This window comes from Saimiri boliviensis, chromosome 5 (assembly GCF_048565385.1).
Source record: "Saimiri boliviensis isolate mSaiBol1 chromosome 5, mSaiBol1.pri, whole genome shotgun sequence".
Classification (NCBI taxonomy): Eukaryota; Metazoa; Chordata; class Mammalia; order Primates; family Cebidae; genus Saimiri; species Saimiri boliviensis.
This window is the reverse complement of record NC_133453.1, coordinates 33,946,232-33,968,401: the sequence shown is the minus strand read 5'-3', so window position 1 is coordinate 33,968,401 and position 22,170 is coordinate 33,946,232. Positions and strand designations below refer to the sequence as shown.

General features: G+C 37.8%; 1 protein-coding gene across 1 annotated transcript in view; it reads right to left on the bottom strand.

Moving 5' to 3' along the window:
- The window catches only part of DYTN (dystrotelin), a 63,814-nt gene extending 48,439 nt beyond the window's left edge, over positions 1–15,375 (bottom strand). The window contains exons 1-5 of the mRNA XM_003925614.3: positions 15,240–15,375; positions 9,650–9,724; positions 6,414–6,615; positions 4,575–4,660; positions 3,917–4,017 (exon numbers count right to left, since the gene is read on the bottom strand). Coding sequence (XP_003925663.3) covers positions 3,917–4,017; positions 4,575–4,660; positions 6,414–6,615; positions 9,650–9,724; positions 15,240–15,258 — 483 coding nt within the window. The 5' untranslated portion in view covers positions 15,259–15,375. The remainder of the gene's footprint in view (positions 1–3,916; positions 4,018–4,574; positions 4,661–6,413; positions 6,616–9,649; positions 9,725–15,239) is intronic.
- Between the last annotated feature and the right edge of the window lie 6,795 nt (positions 15,376–22,170).

The following is a 22,170-nucleotide window of genomic DNA, read 5'->3' as shown; positions in this document are numbered from 1 at the left end:
AGAACATGCGGTGTTTTGTTTTCTGTTCCTGTGTTAGTTTGCTGAGAATGATGGTTTCCAGCTTCATCCATGTCCCTGCAAAGGACATGAACTCACTCTTTTTCACAGCTGCATAGTATTCCATGGTATATATGTGCCACATTTTCTTTATCCAGTCTATCATTGATGGGCATTTGGGTTGGTTCCAAGTCTTTACTATTGTATATATACATGTTTCTTAAGACTACTCAAGTACAGTAGTGAGAAATCTGAAAGAGCAGATCCAGGAGTTCAATCTGTAACTGACTGTAAACCATCTATTGAGATAACTCACTACTGTTGGACAAGCCTAGAGTAGCTTTGAGAAAAACCTTTCTAAACACTTTCATATCATATCATTTTAAGAAATGCCCATCTCTGAGGTAGGGTGGTAATCACTACCCTTCTTTAAAGCAAGGGATGAAAGGAAAGGAAATCAGTCTGTTAAAGAGACATCTGCACTCCTGTGTTCACTGCAGCACTCTTCATAACAGCTCGGTTTCTGGAACGATCTAAGTGTTCATTGACAGATGAATGGAATGAAAAATGTGGCATGTAATATACAATGGAATAGTACTTCACCTTAGGAAAGAAGAGAATCCTGTCATTTGCAACATCATGAATAAACCCGGGGGACAATTCGCTAAATGAAATAAGCCAGGCACAGAAAGACAAATACTGCATGATCACACTTACATATGGAATCTAAAAACAGTGAATTCATAGAAACAGAGAGAAGGATAGTGGATGCCAGGGGCTGAGGATAAAGATAAAGGAGAAGATGTTGATTAAAGGGTAGAAACTTCGATAAGACAAATAAATTCAGACTCGGCACAATGGCTCATGCCTGTAATCTCAGCACTTTGAGAGGCCAAGGCAGGTGGATCACAAGGTCAAGAGATCAAGACCATCCTGGCCAACATGGTGAAACCCTGTCTCTGCTAAAAATACAAAAATTAGCTGATCATGGTGGCATGTGCCTCTAGTCCCAGCTACTTGGGAGGCTGAGGCAGGAAAATCACTTGAACCCGGGAGGTGGTGGTTGCAGTGAGCTGAGATGACGCCACTGCACTCCAGCCTGGCTGTAGAGCCAGGCTCCATCTAAAAAAGAAAAAAAAAAAAAAAAAAAAAAGATAAATTCTGGGGATGTAATTGCAGCATGGCAACTAGCAATAGTGCTGGTGAAACCCCGTCTCTACTAAATATACAAAAACTAGCCAGGCGTGGTGCCAGGCACCTATAATCCCAGGTACTCAGGAGGCCGAGGCAGGAGAATTGCTTGAACCTGGGAGGTGGAGATTGCAGTGAGCCAAGTTTGTGCAACTGCACTCCAACCTAGGTGACAAGAGCAAAACTCCATCTCAAAAAAAAATTCTTTTTCACATTTTCCGGTATTGTTTACTTGAAAATAGATACAAGAGCAGATCTGAAGCGTCCTCAAACCTCCCATCCCACAAGATGGTAATGATGGTGGTGACAGATGGGTTAATTCATTTGACTGTGGTAGTCATTACACAGTGTATATGTATCTCAAAACATCCAGTTGTATACCTTGAATACATACAGTTTCTGATTATCAATTAAATATTTTTCAAAAATTAATAAAGCAAGGAGTAATTGAGATCTGATATTTTGCTCAAGGTCAAAAAAGCAATTTAGCAGCAGAATTGGGGTCTCACTCCAGGACTCTTACTCTTTCTTGAGGAGTTTTCATAAAGCTTTGTCACAGCCAACCTTACATATATTCCAACGGCTCAATCTGTGCCACCACACTCAGTGGTTTCCACCTTTCTACCACAGTCACCATAAGGCGTTCAATTAAGGCACTAAGAACCTTCTGTGACTGCCAAGATGGCCAGGGACTTGGCTCTGACATCATCTATATGCACAGATACATGTACCTGTCACCTCCATTTATTCCCATTTGGTCATGAGTCCTAATTTCACATCTGATGTTTTCTATAGCACAGGCTGTCAGCAGGCATTGCCTGCAAGCTCAGAAGTAATCTCAGAGACCCTCCTGCTGAGTCCATCAACTCGAATAAACGTTCTTCTAATCAGGAAAGTGGCACTCAGAGCCTCTCTGCTGACAATTAGCCAGGCAGAAGTCAACAAACATTTGCGTAATAGTGACAAGATGGCTTGTACTTTAAATTGATAATCCTGTCACCAGTCACATGTAAGTAACTACTTCCTATGTTATTTAGCCTTTGTCTGAAAACATCACTCATTACCCATCGTTTGGCTTGTGTGTGCTGATGAATTAACTGAACGACTTATTCAGACTGTGTTGCTGATTCAACATTCACCCTCCTCTGATGTCCTTGAGCCCTGGGAAAGGAGCTTTACTTCATTTGTAAAATAAGATGGGTGGATAACGTAGAATGACTCTCACCAGCTCTGTGATTCTAACCTAGTACAAAGAAAATTCACTTCTGTAGCGGGTTTCAACCTACATTTTTGCCTGTAAGAGTGTGCATAAAAATTTTGCAGATGAATGGCCCAAGTGACTAATTTCTTGCAGGTGTTCTAGGAAGCATTAAGCATGGCTAGATGGCACACCGCACAGGCAGATACCACTTGAAATGATAATTACGATGCTTAGGGGAGGATTTGAATCATTTGGTGAGGCCTGGAATTTTCCATTTCTGAGTTCGTAATAGCAGTCAATGGGATGATAATTTCTGTGCAAATCTCTGCCCTCCTAAGACCTTCTCAGGAGCATACTAATACCTGGGGTGTGGGTAGGGGCAGAATGCTCCCTGTCCTAGAGATTTTTATTATCTTCCTCCTAATCCCTCCCCACTCCCATCATGACTATCCTCAGTTCAGAATCCTTGGTCCAGACTCAGGAGAAAAATAACAGAAGGTTTTTAGGTGTTTACAGTACAAAACATCTACTTGGGGATTTTGTAGGAGCTGGAAGAATGGAGACATCCTTCAGAACAAGGGTAAGGGTACAATAGGACAACAGCACCCACACGCAAGACAATCCAGAGCCTATTTAATCCATTTGCAGAAGTTCTTGCTTGGTTACATCAATTTATGTCATCTTAACATTAAAAAAAACTTTAAGGAGGTTAAATTCCCTTGCCTAGTAAGAAGGAAAAACAAAATCAAATTAACACGTACTTAAAGTACAGGAAATGATTTGAGTACTCAGCATGGCACTCCATCTATGCATTCTTTCAGTATTTTTTGGAGGTCTTTTAGTATCAGGCACTGTTCAAGGCACTGGAGACATAAAGAGGAAATAGTCCAGTGGGGAAGCATCTGCCACAATTCGACAAGTGCTGCAACAAAGTTATGCATAGGAAGTCAAAGAAACTTTCAGCAAGGAGGTGACAAATGATTGAGTCATATTGAAAGATGAGTAGTGTTTGTCAAGGGGAAGGATGGGTGGAAATGCAGAAGTCAGGCATGGAGAACTCGGTGCATGTCAGGCACAGTGTTTTAATATGTAGGCGTGAAAAAGGTATAAGGAGTGTAAGGAAAAATTATACACTTTGGAATAAGCAAAAGAGAACTTTGGATATGTTTTCAGTGGTGATTATCTGTACCTATAGAGAAATACATCATTGTCTTTGCTAGGCTATTTTACAACTCCATAGAGAGTAGAGTTAACGGGTAGTAAACTTACAGCAAATGCAAATAATTCTTATCTATAGGCTCCACTAACTTTAGCCTCATGAGTGTGAGTATAACTCATAACCTTCTACTACAACCTTATGAGCATAAGTTAAGTTATACTCAAGTAACAGCAGTGGCTATGGAGGAGGGCGCTTGCATGGAGATCGATATAAAGGTAAAATTGACACTGGAGACATCAGATTCTTTAATAATAAATGTGGCTAATTAACTGAAACAAAAGTACAGTTCTTAAGTATTAGGGACTTACCTGCTGTAGATCTGTTAGTAGTTTTCTCAAAATGCTTCGAGTCATGCGTGCCCCAGAATCATAACCTCCCCTGCTATTTTCTGCATAGAGCTGAAAAAGAGCTAGACATGCAGAAGGAAAAATCTTTAAATTGAGCACATGGAATGTATCTTTGAAGAGTACTTGCTTTGAAGTAACAATCTCTTTGTGGCTATGAAGGGAAAGAGAAGGAAAAGTCACGTTCTTGATTATTGGCTCGCTATTTTGAAGGCCTTCCAAACTATGTTTTTTATAATAACCATAATCTGATAACTAATGAAAATCCATTCACATTTCAACCCCTTGATCATTTAGTGCATTTATGATGAAGACCATGAGGTTGGTAAAAGGAAATATGAGGATCCTCCCAGTCTTCAAACTCATAATAATTACGGATGTCTAGATAATCCCTAAACAAATTAGTATCAAGAACAACCAATTAACAATTAGGAAGTGTAAATTTCAAAAAAAAAAAAAAAATTCCAAATTCCTCAAATCTTAAATATTTTTCTTCAATAAACACATGAGTCATGCTGAGTACATGCTGAAGAAGAAGGCCTTGTGGCGGGAATATAGGATAACAGGTTGGGGATTTGGGGCTCACTGCACTTTAGGACACACGTGGTCCTCTGCGTGTTACCTCGGTATTTTGTAAGAGGGCTGTCTCCTGAGAGGGTTATTAGGGCAGCGGCCGCAGGCATAAGCTGGAGAAAACCTGTTTCTGTGCTGCACGGTGACAAAATACAGAGACAAGAATGAGAAGGTCAGCGTTACCTTTGGTGTCATGGATTATAAAAACCATAACTATCAATGGGCATTGCTGATATGGTGTTGTAAGTTCTAGCTTTTCATGACTTCTTATCCTACACCTAGAATTTAGCAGAACAGAGCACTGAATTATCATATTTCACCAGTCATTTATTTGTTCATGCAGTCATTCCAAAATTTGTATTGGGTGCCTCCTCTGTGCTAAGCCCTGTACCAGGCATCAGGAATGTGAGGGTATACCCTGCCTTCATGGAGCAGGTAGCATCACTTCCTCAGGCCTCAGTTGCCTGGAAACCAAGCAACAGAGACAAGGTAGGACCACAAGGCAGCAAAGGAGCAAATATTTATGCAAAAGAAAAATCTAGTTCACAGGCTCTCAGAGCCTAATCATCCTTGTCCACTTGCTGTCTAGTTTACAAACCTACTAAACAATTTATCGAAGACAGGGAGATTGTTGGAGACAGGCACAGAAAATAGAAATGACAATCAGGCTGGATGTGGTAGCCCATGCCTGAAATCTTAGCACTTTGGGAAGCTGAGGAGGGCAGATCACTTGAGGTCAAGAGATCGAGACCATCCTGGCCAACATAGTGAAACCCCTGTCTCTACCAAAAATACAAAAAATTCACGGGTCTTGTTGCATGTGCCTATAATCCCAGCTACTTGGGAGGCTGAGGCAGGAGAATTGCTTGAACCCAGGAGGCGGAGGTTGCAGTGAACCGAAATCACAGCCACTGCACTCCAGCCTGGCAGCAGAGCGAGATAACGTCATCTTAAAAAAAAAATAAAAAAAGGAAAGAAAAGAAAGAAAAAGAAATGACAGTAAAAAGCTTAATGTTTAAGGAAGCTGAAATGAAAAAACAACTTGAGAATGGGTTTATATATTGTTCGGGCAGTTAAAAAAAATAAAAAGAAAACTAGAAAAGAAAATAATCACAAGGAATTTGCCCAGTGGTTAAAATGGTGCTTGCCTCTGGGAGGCAGGCTGATGGGTAATAATGTATTTCTTTTTCTTTACTTTTTTCCTCTACTTTTCCAAATGTTTTGAATTCACTATGATTTTTGAAAAGTTTATTCTAAAGGAAGAAGTCTACTGAGTTGAGGATAGGTAAGGTAAACCAAATTGAGGAAGGGGTAGAGGAATTGAAACCTTACAGTTTAAAAAACACACCCAAGCCTACCACGCACTAGCAGAACTATTGACTTGAGAGCATATGTAATTGGCCCTTTGACATAGTCTAAACTGGTTTATAGGTTACCCATCCATGCACAGGATTTTCAACCTTATTCTAGCTTAAAAAAGAAGAAAGAAAAAAAGAAAGAAAGAAAAAATTGATAATCATTTACAAAGACATGAGCAAAGAAGCTAGCAGTAACAAAAGCAGAGTATCGTTTTTCACATACATATATAGAATTGTAAATGCCCTAGCAAGAGGTGTGTATGCTTCTCTAGAGTAGGAATGAATTTGTATAAAGGAACGAATAATGTGGCATTTCCCCCCTCCTTTTGCTATCCATGGGTCATTTATATTCGTAAAACTGAATAGGCATTTACTCCTGTGTTCCACTCCTGAGGAATCAATTTGTGAAAAACAAACAAAGGCTTCTTATATACCAAACCTCAAGCAAATATTAGACAGCACCAAATGGTAAATTACCACTGGCCACTAACATTGCCTTTGAGGTCACAGCGCGACGTCCACACCCTCACCTGTTGTACATTGTCGTGAGAAGGCTCAGAGTGAGTTCCGAAGCTCTGGGATGTACCTGTCCGGGGTTTTCCTCCCTGGCCTTCTGAAACAGCACTTGGAGTGCCTGTGAAAGCTGCTGCACAGAAAGGGAACACTTGCGAGCTTCCCAGAAACTTGGACGCAGTAGGACCTGCTGAATCAGGGAGCTGTCAATCAAGTCCACTGTAGGAAGCACATGAAGAATTGAGCCTTATTTTCTGATGGGAACAAAAGGCTTCAAATGAAGCAAATGTCATTTAGTGTTTTATAATTAAGACTGCCTTTTTATAGTAGTTATTTTCTTTTATGAGGAATGAAATATGACCATTATTTGGACATATATTCCTTGTGTATAATTCAGGCGTTACTATTCTAGCAATTCATTTGATTTTGGAAAAGTGCATCTGTTAGTAAAGCATAGTTATAACATTATTACCAGTACAGTTTCTAGGATGTTGTTTTACAGAAAGAAGTTAAAAAGGGAAGTGAGAAACAAAAAATAAGCTTTCCAAGAAAGTTATGACTCTGTGGTGAAAAGTTGGGGAAAACATTTTTATACTCTTCATTAAGTGGATTGAATAAATTTACCTTTCATGTTCAAATATAGTTTTTCTTGTCTGCAACCCAGCTTCAGAAGCAATATGGTGTGTTAAAAAGCAATTGCCATAGTTAAATAAAGAACAGTGATCTTTGTAAAAGAGCAGTTACTCTTCTATAAAGATCTTTAGGCTAAAGAGACGGAGAATTCAGCAACTCAGTAATATCAATTTTTAAAAGCTTGGTCCCATCAGTATTACTATCTAGAGAGGACGCTTAATAAAACTAGAGCTGCGTACAAAAAATAATGCTTTCTTTCTCATACTGAATATTTTTAACCACCTTCTCCTAAAATTTTAACAAGGCAATGAATAGAAACAAGAATGTAATAGAGCTAACCCCATAACTTCTTGCAGAGAGAGGATGACAGACAAAATTAATAAACAGCCACTTGCACTATCTGAGAGGTGAGGATGTCAAGAGCGCCAAGAGCTCCTGGCGTTTAAAACTCTTCAGCCTGTGAAACCATAAAACCCTGGGTTTCTCTCTACTTCATAAATCAACATCAGATAAGAAATCTAGCAAGTATAATGAAAATTTTTATTTGTTCTCTGATATTGCTTTTTAGGGGACAGTCTAAGGAACAGAGGAGCAAGTTTCAGGGATGCAAGTTAAATAAGAACCTGGCTGCAGGTGGTGAAGGCTGTAAACTCTTTTATCATTAAAACCTGTCACCTCGGCCATGCCTTCTGAACACAGGCTGATTTCATCTCCTGCTGAGAGTCTATATTACACCAAACCAGATAATAGTGGTGTCCATTAATCTCACCACAAGATTTGTACAGCAATGTGTTCCAGATCTTGCTATTTGGAGCTTGTTATGCTTTATGTCGGTGTTTGGGACTTTTCTGTTTTAATTTTTTGTTTGGTTATCTTTTCTCGGTAATGTTTTTCAACCATGGATTTTGTGTATTGTTAATGTTTCCCATGAGTATTATTTATATTCACTGTTCCTGATGCCAGAGATAACAAAAAGTTCAAAAATGTGCATCCTCAAGTTACACTCTGGTACATACTCAGGTATTCATGATGGGGACATGTGAAAAATTGTGCTAACTTTCTTTAATGGGAGAAATTATCCAGGAAAATAGCATCATTGGGAGCAAATTTTTAGCCTTTCATTTGTTTCTGGAATAATAAATAATATAATACTTACACGTGAGTTTATCTAGAGAAGTAAGCTACATAAAATTTACTTTTCAAGGCAACCTGATACAGAAACATGGTATGAGGCTGGATGGGGTGGCTGACACCTGTGATTCTGTCACTTTGGGACGCCAAAGTTGGGGGATCGATTGAGCTCAGGTGTTCAAGACCAGCCTCGGCAACATGGCGAAACCTTGTCTCTACTAAAAATACAAAAAATTGGCAGGTGTGGTGGCTGACACCTGTGGTCCCAGCTACTAGGGAGGTTGAGGTGGCACGATGGTTTCAGCCTGGGAGGCAGATGTTGCAGTGAGCTGAGATCCCACCACTGCACTCCAGCCTGGGTGACAAAGTGAGACCCCAACTCTGTCTGTCTCTCTCTCTCTCTCTCTCTCTCTCTCTCTCTCTCTCTCACACACACACACACACACACACACACACACACACACACACATAAAAGGAAACACAGTGTGGAAAATAGAGAAGGATGGAATTGTTCCTATTAAGGATATGGTCTTTGAATCTTCCCGCCTTGCCTGCACCTCCTCTTCCAACCTGGCTAACTCCTTTGTGCTCTACCTTACATCCATATATACTTTGTGAAACCCAATTTGAAAACCACTGCCCTATATAACTTTTTAGACAGGAGGAAAAATATTTAAAATGTCAGCCTTCAGTAGAAATGTCATATATATAACATAACTTCTTTTAGATCTGATATGATAAATTTCAGAAATCATTTCACATGAAGTGAATTTTCTTTAGTGCAATGAGAAATCAATAACTTTAGATATGCTGAATGTCTGGTGTTTTTCATAGCTCGGACCCAGTTTATTTCACCTTGGAAACTTTTCACAGAATAAACGTTTTTACCATATTTTGCCTAGATAACAGTATGAGAAAAGAAAAGAAAACCATACATTCAATCAGACATAAATTTAATGCAAAAGGAACAGTCCTCAGGGAATTCTTGAGATTGTTTTAAAATTCATGGTCCATGGGTTATTTATTCATTAGCACCTGCTTTTGCATGTTCATATATAGATTACAGGTACAACCTGAAAACACAAATCTTAGGTGGTAGAGGAAATTTTATATTTTTAAACTCAAATCTATGGGTACAGATTTGAAACTACTTTTTTTTTGTAATTTTATTTTGTGTCCATATTGGTATCCTGAAAAGAAAACCAAAAACATTTTCTAGAAGAAACCAAGTGGAAAAAATATTTAAAAAATTAAAAATCCTCATCCACAATTATTTTCTATCGCTCATCAGAAAACTACACATGGTTTGAATGCACATGATGTCTTTACATCCCTCCATCTTTTCTGTGATGAATGAGCTAAATGCAGAAGTCCAGACTTCCAGAATCCAGCAGTCAGCTGCATGGAGGAGTGTTTGTTTTCTCTTTGAATTTTACATCACACATCAAGCTCAGATTATTTCAAATATTTCAGGAGAGCCTATACTTACATTGGCACAGAGTTTGCACTGATTGTAATTTGAAGGCTGTTCTATAAATGGAATTCTCAATACTATTAAGAGCATCTGTAAAGAAAACATAAAATATTATGAATAAAGTACTGTCTCATTATATAAATCCCATATCCTGGAATGAAATCCTAGGGATCATGTAACCTTACTTTATTTTGAAGGTGAGGAAATTAAGGTTTAGAGTTCATTTTTTCCTTCTGTAAATAAATAATGATAGACTTAGATTGTTCTAGGGCTACAGGTGAACCAAGTTCACCTTCTCAGTCCACCAAAAAGTGGGGAATACTCCATCTGTCAACTTTTTATATAAAATGTCAATGGCCTTTGAAATAAACAGGATTTTAAAAAAACTATGTAGAATATAAATTCAAGTTTGAAAATACATTCTAGTTGTATGTGGACACATGTATTTATGCATAAATGAAAAAGACCCCAAAGCTATCCATCTACTCTTACATTTAGCCAATATTTATTGAGCCCTTACTGTACGGCCCTGGCATGATTCTAGGCCTCTTGAAATATAGCATTCAACTAAACAGATGAAGATGGCCACTGTCGTAAAGTTTTACTTCTAGTACCATCTACCAAATTGTTAACAGAGAATATCTTTGAGTGCTTGAATTATTAATGTTCACGGTTATTTTCTCTCTACTCAATATTACTTAAGTTTTCTATAAAAAGTATGTTGTTTTTATAATCAGAAAAATAATTATTAATATACCTTCTTTTGAGAATTACTGCCACCCATAGCAGTACAACAGTAGTGAGCATTCCAGAGCCCTTCTAGGCACTGAGTGTGTATTTGCCCATTTCACAGTGTGGAGGAGAGGAGCGCGCTCTGGAGCCAGCCATACTTCATTCTATTCCTTTTTCCTTAAAATTAGTTACTTTTGATCTTTAATTTCTTCATCAAGATAAATGGGAATCATAATACATTCCTCAAGGAGTATTTGCACATTTTAAATAAGAAAATGTAGGCAATATATTTCCTAAATTATCTTACTTCCCTTAAGGACCCATGATTTTAATTTTTTTCCATTGATCCTCCAAATTTGATTTTCTTTTTAATTTAAGAGACTATAACAACGTTACCACAGAGCTTTTCATTGCTGAAGACTGAAATGATCAGTCTTCATATCTAGAAAAAACAAAAACTACAGAGTAGATCTCCCCATTTAGTCACATTATCTTTAATGCTATTCAATAAAGCTATATAAGATCATACACATTAATAGCTTAGTTTGTTCTAGGCAGTTAAAATGACCTGTTCTAACCGATTATTATTGGTATAAACCAGTGGACCTTAAAGTATGGCTCCTGGATCAGCAGTAGCAGCAACATTGCCTGGGAACTTGGGAGAAAAACCATTTCTAACAAAACTTTAAGAAGTCTTCGATGCTAGGATCTAGGGGTGAGAATCCTGGGGGCAACCTGAGTCTTAGCAGGCCCAGGGGTAAATCTGATGCAAAGGAAAGTTTGAAAACTACGGATATAAAGGGAATTTATTGCTTCTGCTTTTTATGACTAGTTTGATTATTGGAGGTCTTTGTGACAGCAGTTTCAGTGGAGTCATGGGGGGTCAAAATCAAATTGCAGAGGAGTGAGCACTGAGTATAAGGTGAGGAGAAACATAAAACCAGACAACTTTTTCAAGATCTTTAATGTGAAGGGAAGACAAGAGAGCCAGCCACAGCTAGAACAACATATAAAATCAAAATTGGTTTTCAAAGGCAGGAGCAATTCCAGAATCCACCCAGCATTCATTTTTCTTTCTTCAGGTGAACCACCTCCCCTAATCTGAGTCCATGAAATTCCAGTAGTGTCAACTGCAACTCTCCCACTTCCATATAGGCAAGTGGCCCAGGCCCAGCCCATCACTGAGAGCACCATCACACTCTCCAGAGGTGGGCACATACCAAAGTCAGGCAAGTAATGGGCCAATGAAACTGGGTTCAAGGACTCTTGGTTCAAGTTATCAGGGAAGCAGACTTTTTTTTTTCTGGACTTGAATTTGGAATTGCAGATTGGCGCAGCAATCACTCTCTTGTCAGTTTTTGTAGCTTGAGAATGAAATCAACACACAAGGGTGGGCAGAGATAAACTTGGAGATGGAGAGAAATCACTTCCTGGTGACAATGTCCCAGCCCAGGAAAGCTAGTCCTGCCTAGGGTTATTAGATTTATTTTCATTTGTTTTAATTGACAAATATTGCATATATTTACCATGTACAACATGCTTTAAAATATATATGACTCATGGAATGGCTACATTGAACTAATTAACATATACATTATCTCACATATTTATTTTTGGTGGTAAGAATACTTAAAATTGATTAGGGATTTTCAAGAATATAATACATTGTTATTAACTATAGTCACCATGCTGTACAGTAGATCTCTTGATTGGGTTATTAATTTAATAAGGTAACACAGCCTTTTTGAGGTAAGTTTTCTGCCACAATCACTGAAATATGGCTAACTGCTCCCATTGCTGCGGTAGAGAGAGGGAGGAAAATGCACAGGTGAAGGAATTAGCTTTGTTAAGAAGCCATCTCTTATTCCCTGAGAGGAAGCATAAAAGGAGATGATGATAGGGCTGGGGAAATGGCCTGAGAGCTTCTGTTTTCTTTGTAAAGTTGAGGGCATGTTCATGCACTTAGAGTTAGGAGGAGGTGGTGGAGTAGAAAACTTGAGGAATGGTGAAGATTTGGACTGGTTACAGTGAAGAGTGAAAGACGAAACCAGTCACAAACTCTGGAAAAGAACTTTCAAGCCATGGTACATCTCCAGTATTTCCCATGATAAAAAATTCCAATTAAATAGAGTTTACCCCCAGAACCGCTCATTCTGAGGCAAGGCTTTCACACACAAGCAAGCTCTGAGGCCAAGACTTACTTGTATTTATGAGGCCCAGAGGAAGAAGCCTTGAGGAAAATGAAGCAACGTTCAAATGTAATGTCAGCTGATTCACATAAAACTCAGGCAGTGAGGAGTTAGGCTGTGCTGGGGAGTTTTGTGACTAGAAACACAGCCAAGTCTCCAGCCTTGGAACAGGCCCTGAGCAAAAATGAAACAAGGAACTGCTTGGTGTATTTCTTTGATTCAAACATATGTGGCAAGACAATTTGCTGGTGACATTCAGTTTTGTCTTGTTCTTGCAGCAAGGGGAGAATTTAAAGAATGGAAAGGCAATGTGCCTGTGTCCATCCTGTAAGTCTAAGCTGTTTTAACTCCTTTGGGAGATCTCACAGTGTCTTTGTGTTTAAGGGCCACTGTTGAAATCAACTCAACTCAGGCCTTTCTATGAAAGTATGGACAGGCCCATGAAAGAATTAATCTGGAATTTTCCTGGAGGTGGGGAGAGGCAGATGCCTGGACAGGAAGTTGGGAGATGTCTTACTGGGAGGTGTTTCCAGGGCTGCCTTTCCTAGCAGACCCCTGAGTGGAGAAATAGCTGCATGGTATAGCCAGGGAGACCAGCCACAGGTGTGACAAGGACTTCCATGTCCAGTCTTGACATGGAGTCCCATGTCTTCCAGTGGAACCCAAAGCCAGAAGCAGAGAGCATCACAGATGGTGGTCACAGTGGACTTCAGTCAGGGCCTTGACCAGAGGTTCAAGGTAGCAGCCTTAGAGCTTTCTGTTTGTCTCCCAGGGATGGTCGCCTCCCAAACTTAACTCAGCCTAAATTTCGTATCAAGATACGGTGACTTGATTTTGATATGGGAAATGATGTTTCTTGCCCTTGAGTGTTGTGGGGTAAAGTCCTAGCTGTTACACATAAGATACTGAGTACTAAGCACTGTGTGGAGCCACAGATGTGGTTACAGCTCTGAACCAGGACAGAGCCATCCCGAAGGAGTATGAGCATGCTACAGGCCTCTCTCTGAATGTATACTGATCAACAATCAGCATATGATCATGATTTGATTTAAAAATGTTCCGTTTTCAGACAAGACGCCAATGTTAGAGAATGAGAGATGTCAGAAACACCTCTGTCCTATGTCTGGAGAAAGGAAACAAATTGAGAATAGGTATATAGTGTGGAAATAATTTACAACAGTGTAATGCCCAACATTTCTTTCCTCTGGAAATTGGCCAGTGTTTATGCCCTGATTCCTCTCAGATTCACCAAGCAGATACAGAGAATCAGCAAACGAGGGGCCTCTGCAAGTTCCCAGATGCTGCTGTTGGTGGAGGAGTGACTCTGTAGCTGCTCTACCATCTGGCCATCACTCTCCTGTCAAGTTCTGCTTTGCAGCATCATCTGATGAAGCTATACAGCATAACATGGCAAGCTGTGATACAGTGCAATGTGCAAAATGAATGAGCAACCCAGGTGATCCAACACCAGACCCATTTCCTCAAGGCTAACCCTTACACTTTTTTTTGATGACAAAAAAAAAAAAAAAATCAAGAGAGGAAGAAATTACCAAATGTATCATGCCCAAAGCTACGAACAATGTAGTTTTAGAAGCTTAAAGAAATAGTAACAGAAGCTACATGTGTTCTTGTTCATGGAAGCAATATGATTGAGAAATATCTTTTGATCAGGATTCTTGGTTTTGCTTAGCTACATCAATATATTTATTTTCTACAGATACTAAGGTGGATGTAATACAATTCTTTCAAACGTCCATCATCTAGTTTGATGATCCAAAATAGATGCTTTAGGCTAGTGGTCCTCAGAGTGTGGTCCGAGGGAGCAGCATCAGATCACCTGGGAACTGCACATTTCAGACTCTTCTCCAGACCCACTGAATCGCAAACTTAGCAGCCTATTAACAAACCTTCTGGGTGATTCTGATACATGCGAATTTTGAGACACACTGCTTCAGAAAAAGAAAATTGCGAGTTGAATGGACTCTCTACTGCTGTGTGTAACGTGTATTAATATGAGAGTCCATATCTGGAAAACCCAAAGGTATTGGAATCATTTATAATGTTGTTTTAGATAAATAACTAGGGATCATACACAATTTCATATCAAACAAGTAAGATAACAATGTAGATTCTTGTTAGCGGAATAAGGCTGCAAATAGATCCAGCAATAGAAATGCCACAGATCAGTTTTCGGTGTAACTTGGTATTCAGTGATGTTAGAAGAAAACGGAACTAGTTTCTCCATATCCATTTATCAAATTTTCATATGGTGACAGCTGTGAGACCTTTCGCCCAACTTTGGAACCACACAGTACTGTGAAGCTACCCATGACATTAAAATATATATGATCATGTCATTTTAATAGTAAACTATGAATATAAATAAAACTAAAATAATAGTTTTTGTATATTTGAATAGCAATAAAATGCAATTATGTTGACATCAAGACTTTCGTTAGATTATTTTTGGTGCTTTCGAGACCATAGACCAAATACTCTTCAGTACGGGGTGGCTTTCTGTTTAGAAAAGAGAGAAGGCCACTTTAATCAAATAACAGTTTCTTTTTCAGCCAGAAAATTGCCAAATATTTACTCTTTTTCAAATCAGAGGTCTGAAAATATAACATCTGTGTCTAATTTTTCTGTTTGCAAACTATACTCAGAAACTTGACAATAATACTCACCTTGTTTATCTGGATCCATTTCACAAATTTCCTGGAATGACAGATGGCAAGTAGGTCCCTGTAACTAGAAATGAACCAGTATTTTAAGCAGAAGGTTTTGCAGCAGAGGAATGAGGCCAGGGGAACAAAAAGGCAACCAAACAAATCACTGCAGTCACCTGTGGAAAGTGACTGCAAGGTGTTCAGGGAGATTGAAATATCTTGGAAGGAAAACAAAACAAAACAAAACAAAACAAAACAAAACAGAGAAACGTAGAGGTAGAGGCTCCTGATACTGGCCACGCTTCTCAGAAAACTGAGAACAGCTCCTGAAACTAATACTGTGATGACTTAGAGCCTTTGAGGCATTATAATTTTAAGAGTGGACTGTATTCTTACTTTAGGATGATATCAATTTACTTGAATTTTAAGAACAAACTTTGAAGCTCTCAATACTTAAATTTTTAATGACACTGTGCTAAATAATTCTACATATTAAATTTCTAACGAAAGCTATCAATTTGTCACATATATGCATATGTATATGTATACATAGGATTCTGTTAATAGTTTATTTTTAAAAGAGTAATCAATTAGCTACCTTTGTTAATTGTTTCATGTTGCAACTATTGTTCAAACAACACACAAACACACATACACAAGGGGTTTGTGGAAAATGTATGTTATGAAGACACTAGGCAAGGATTTCAAAATTTTTTTTGTACCGAAATAAACTCACACTAACATGTTGAAGCTTGTCTGAACAGGATTTAGTTTGAAGCAGTAAGAAGGGTATCAATTTGAAAATAGCAAAATTAATAACAACATTAATTCTACTAAAATGGAAGCAAGAGTAAACATCAAATGTATGGCAAAGCATGATATGGTGAAGTGAAATCATTGATGCTTTTCAAAAAGTTTATGGGGACGATGGCCAAATAAATCAGTAGTTTACACCAAGGAATACTATGCAGCTATATAAAAAACAAGATCATGTCCTTTGCAGGGACATGGGTGGAGCTGGAAGCCCTTATCCTCAGCAAACTAATGCAGGAACATAAAACAAAGACTGCATGTTTTCACTTATAAGTGGGAGCTGAATGATGAGAACACATGGACACAGGGAGGGGAACAACACACAATGGGGTCTGTTGGGGGTGCAGGAAGAGAGAGAGCATCAGGATAAATAGCTAATGCATGCAGGACTTAACACCCAGGTGATGGGCTGATAGGTGCAGCAAACCACCATGGCACATGTTTACCTGTGTAACAAACCTGCACATCCTACACATGTATCCCAGCACTTAAAGTAAAATTAAATTAAAAAAAAAAAGCAATCAGTAGTTTACAGAGGTATAACTCATTTTGAGAAGGGATGAGATGTTGTGGAAGATGAAGCCCATAGCAACAGATTATCCATATAATTTCCAAGAAAAAAAAGGAACTTTTTCTTTTAAAAAAGTGAATGCTGTAATTGAAGAGGAAAAGCAATTAATAGAAGAAACAGCCAACTCCATAGATAGCTCAACTGATTCTTATACCATTCTAACCGAAAAATTGAAGTTATGCTAGCTTTACACTGGAAGCCTGCCAAAATCATTGCACGTAGATTAGCTACAGACAAGAGCAGTCAATGGAAATTTTAGACATGTGGGACCAAGATTCTGAAGCCTTTCTTTGAAGAATTCTATCAATTGAAGAAACATGGCTAAGCCCAGGTAGGCTTAGAAGGGTCCAGCCTCCTGAACAGTCAACAGGACAGCTGAAGATATCATCTATCTGCCTCCACTCCAGGTCCTTACCTTTCTTAGTTTCTCTGGAGAAGCGTTCTAGTCTAACCTCCATATAAATGACTCAGCAGTAGTGGAAGACAGAAGCTGAGTAAAATTAGATTTCCAGATGTAGCATTCCTATGCAGAGTTGATTTCTTGTTCTGGCTGCCCAGCAATTGCATGCAAAACAGTAATATTTGTGAGAGCAGTGTTTTCAGGGCTTACAGAAGTGCATTCATTAATAATAAAGATCCTGAATATTTAAGGCTACTCCCACATCTCTTGTTTCTAAGGGCCATTTTCATATCAGTTTCATGTGTGGAGAAGCAGGTAAAACTTCTGGGTGCTACTGAGAGCAGGGCATTCCACAGAGAGCAGCAAGCAGTCAGAAGGGCTCCATGTCCCACATAAACGCCACCTTGCAAACTAACTCAGTTGGGAGTTACCTAAGAGTGGAACTGAAATCATTTTATTAATCATTTTATAAACACAGAGATGTGGTTACACATTTTTTAAAGGTGTTAAATATAATGCAGGTCTTGGAAAGGATAATAATTTGTTATGAATACACATTTCCTCTTACAGTTTAAGTATAATCTGAAAATGTCTTATTTCTAAAGTTTAGACTAAAAATGAACATATTCAAATCCAAATAGGATTTTTAAAAGATGATGTCCCATGAACCAAATGTATTACAACTTGGCCATTAATGACTTCAAGCTGTTGACAATGTAGGGAGTTGACACAGTTTGGCTGTGTTCCCATCCAAATCTCACCTTGAATTGTAATAATCCCCACATGTCAAGGGTGGGCCAGGTGGAGATAGTTGAATCTTGGAGCTATTTTCCCCATACTGTTCTCATAGTAGTGAATAAGTCTCACGAGATCTGATAGTTTTATAAATGGGAGTTTCCCTGCAGAAGCTCTCTTGCCTGCCGTGATGTAAGACGTGCCTTTCCTCTTTCTTTGCCTTCCACCATGATTGTGAGGCCTCTCCGGCCATGTGGAGCTGTGAGTTCATTAAACTTCTTTCCTTTATAAATTACCCAGTCTGGGGTCTGAGAATGAACTAATATAGAAGTGAAGTCAATGTTAACATATCTTTCAAAAGCGTTTGAACTGCAAGCATAGGTGTGTTACTTTGTGAGCAGCACCTGGAAAGCTGAAATGTCTGAGTGTTCAGGTCCCAAAAATTACAATTAAAATAACTCTGATAAGTGATCACAGATTCACTCTAGAATGTCCCATAATAACAGCTTTGAAAAGTGAGTATCATATCCAATAATCGCTAATTTATTCTTTTCTTTTTGAAGCATATTAGTATCACACTATTGGTTTCTTAAAAATGAAAATGAGACATTTAAAAAAATAAAAATTGATAAGTAATGGAGCAAGAATGGAATCAAGTGAAGGAGAAAATTATCATGTATCTTTGTCTAGACAAATGACTGATTTTCTGTGAACAGATATGACAAAAATCTAGGAAGAAAGTAAGTCTATCTCACACGAAATCTGTATCTGTTTGAGTGATGCAGACGCAAAGCTGAAATTGTATTTAGAGTTTTATATTACATTATATCTGCATCATGACACATCAGAGTGTCTGAGGTATCAGCAATAGAAGGAGGTTTGAACATTTTTCTGAGTGCTGACATTTTTAGATTTCAGCAGACATCTCTGGCATTGACTAATTCTGTGGAACAAGGATCGTGGTGCCAAAAAAAAAAAAAAAAAAAAAAAAAATTGCCTGAAGTTTCAGTCAAAGTAACATAATTAAATAGACAAATGGTTAAGTACCTAAGAATGAAGCAGGGTATGTTGGAAAGTAATCTAAGCAAATGGGCAATTGATAGTCCTGAGCTCTTAGCATGGCTGGACTTCAGACAGGCTTAGAGAAAAGATCTGAGAACTGTTTTGGTTTCACTTACTTCTGTCAACTGGAACTTTGTAGTTACCATTGCAGTCCCCTGGCTCAAGTTCACATAGACCTGGTCATATTAAGATTTTTCCTTTTCTTCCCGTAAAATGTTTTGGGTTATAAATCAAAACCAGTTCTTTTCTTCCTATAAATGTTTTAGGTTCTAAATCAAATTTATGATCTTACAAGATCATAAATAACTGATGAGGTGGCATTCTTTGCTAGCAAGGCAGTAGTTTCTGTATATCATAATTGGTAATTGACTCTGTCTTTATCTTGAGCAAGCAGTAGGAAGAGGGTACAATCTTTCCACACAATCACAATTTGCTCTGGTTGGGACATAAATGTTTCACACCAGCCAGAAGCTGAGTGCCCACTCCTTCTTGTGTATAGGAACTGTTTCTGTTCACTCTCTCTCTCTAATAGCCCCTTATAGATACATTTGAAGACTATAACTCCCAAGAAAGAAAGAGGATTTACATGTATTTACATATATGATGAATAACCTCAGAGAAAAAATTAAGTTACTAAAGTTGACTCAAGAAAAAAATAGAAAACCTATATCAAGGAAGATAGAACAAATGAACTTAAAATATTACATTCTGAGCTCAGATCATGCTATGGGTCAAGGCTTTGAAGCTTTAAAAACACAAAAGATTTTTATACTTTGAAAATGGTTAGAAGACCTAGAAGGTTACCAAATTTATTTTGTGAAGCTAGCAAAACACTGAATGCCAAAAATGACAAAGCAATAATAATATCTTTCTCTGTATCCCACACATACTCTCACATAAAAATATATGAGCTGGTATAATTTATAAATATCAGTGAGAAAATCCTAGAGAAAGAACCTAGAAACCACATATTAAAAGAATAATTTACCATAATTGACTAGGTTTTATTCTAGAGCTACAAAGATGCTTGATACTTGGAATTGATAATATAACTATTAATAGATTCAGTAAGTGAAATCAAGTGATAATTTCAGTAGGTGTTTCAAAGACATTTAATATTATTAACTATTTAAATTAACAAAAATAGTATATGCTTATTGTGCGTATGATGTTTTATTTATTTATTTAGAGACAGGGTCTTGTTCTCTCGCCTAGACTGGAGTATAGTGGCATGATTATAGCTCATTGCAGCCTCAAACTCTTGGGTTTAAGGGGTCCTCTTGCCTCAGCCTCCCAAGTAGCTAGGACTACAGGTGCCTGCCACGTGTCTGGCTATTTTTTTATTTTTTGTTTTTGTGGAGGCAGGGTCTTTCTATGTTGTCCAGGCTGGTCTTGAACTCCTGGCCTCAAGCAATCCTCAGTCCTCATCCTCCCAAGTTGCTGGGATTACAAGTGTGAGCCACTGTGCCCAACGGGATATTCTGAAATATGTATACATTATGGGATGACTAAATTCATCTAATTAGCATACATTACCTCACGTACTCATTTTTGGGATGAGAACACTTAAAAATCTACTCTCTTAGCAATGTCCAAGAATATATACATTGTCATAAACTATAGTGGCCATTTTATACAATAGATCTCTCCAAGTTATTCCTCATGTCCTACAGAAATTTTTGTATTCTTTGACCAATATCTTCCCAACCATCCTCCTGTCTCAGCCCCTGGTAACCATCAATCTAATGTCTACTTTTATGAGTTCAACTTTTTTAAGATTCCACATATAAGTGAGATCATGCAAATATTTGTCTTTTTGTATATGGCTTATTTTACTTAACATGATGTCCTCTACATTCATCCACGTTGTTGCAAATGCCAGAGTTTTTTTTTAAACACCTACTAGTATTCCATTGTTTATATACACCACATTTCCTTTATCCATTCATCTTTTGATGGACACTGAGGTTTACTCCAATCTTGGCTATTGTAAATAGTGCTGCAGTAACAGGAAGGACAGATATCGCTGATACAATGATTTATTTCCTTTGGATATATACCCAGTAGTGGGACTGCTGGTTCATGATATTTTTACTTTTTTGAAGAAACTCCATATTGTTTTCCATAATGGCTGAATTAATTTACATCCTCACCAATAGCATGAAAGGATTCCCTTTACTCCACCTCCTCGCCATCATTTGTTATCTTTTGTCTTTTTGATAACAGTCATTCTAACAGGTCTGAGGTGATATCTCTTTGTGATATTAATTTTCATATCCCTGGGGATTAGTGATAGTGAACATTTTTTTCATAAACCTGATGGCTATTTGTTGTCTTCTTCTGAGAAATGTTGATTCAGGTCTTTTGCCCATTTTAAAATCAGATTTTTTGTTTTCTTGCTGTTTAGTTGTGTGCATGTCTTACATGTTTTGAATGTTCACCCTTTATTTGCATCGTTTGCAAATGTTTTCTCCCATTCTGTAGATTGTCTCTTCATTCTTGATTGTTTCCTTTGCTCTGCAGAAGCATTTTAGCTGAGGTAATGTCATTTGCCTATCCTTGCTTTTGTTGCCTGTGCTTTTGGGGTCTGATCCACAAAGTCATTGCCTAGACTGATGTCATGGAGATTTCACTTTACCTTTTCCCCATTGTTTTACATCTTCTGTTTCTTATTTCATGACTTTTGCCACAGTTTGCAGAACAGGTTAAACACATAAAAATTATAAAAACAATTCAGTCGGAATATATTAAAAAAGATTTAACTAATAATTTGAGAGAAATTTAAAAATATTTAGGTAGAAAGCTACCAATATTAGGTAGAATGCTATGATTTCATGGATGAGGCTTCTAAAACTTTACATCAAATTCATCAATGACTTCCATATTGCTAAGTCTAAAGTACATCTTTCTACCTTTATCTTAGATTTTTCTTACTAGACTTTATTTTGCAATTTCAAAATACATAAAAGGTGGAAGAATAGAAAAAAAAAGCCTCTCATATACTCTTCCTCCAGGATCACTAATTGTTACTGTAAAAATATTTATACAAATACATACATATTGTGATTTTATTCTGAACTATTTAAGAGTAACTTATAGACATTTTGCCTTTTTACTCTTAAATATTTCAGCCTGTATTTTTTAAAAGACTATTCCCTTACATAGCTACTATATAATATTTTAAATAAATTTACATTAATAAAATGCTATTATCTAACAGAGAGTATTTAAATTTTGCAAATAGTGTCCTTTCTAGCATTTTATTTCTTGATCTAAGATCTAATTCAGCATCACACATTGCCTTTAGTTGCATATTTCTTTAGTACCCTGTAATTTGGAACACTTCCTCAGCCTGTTCTTATTTATTG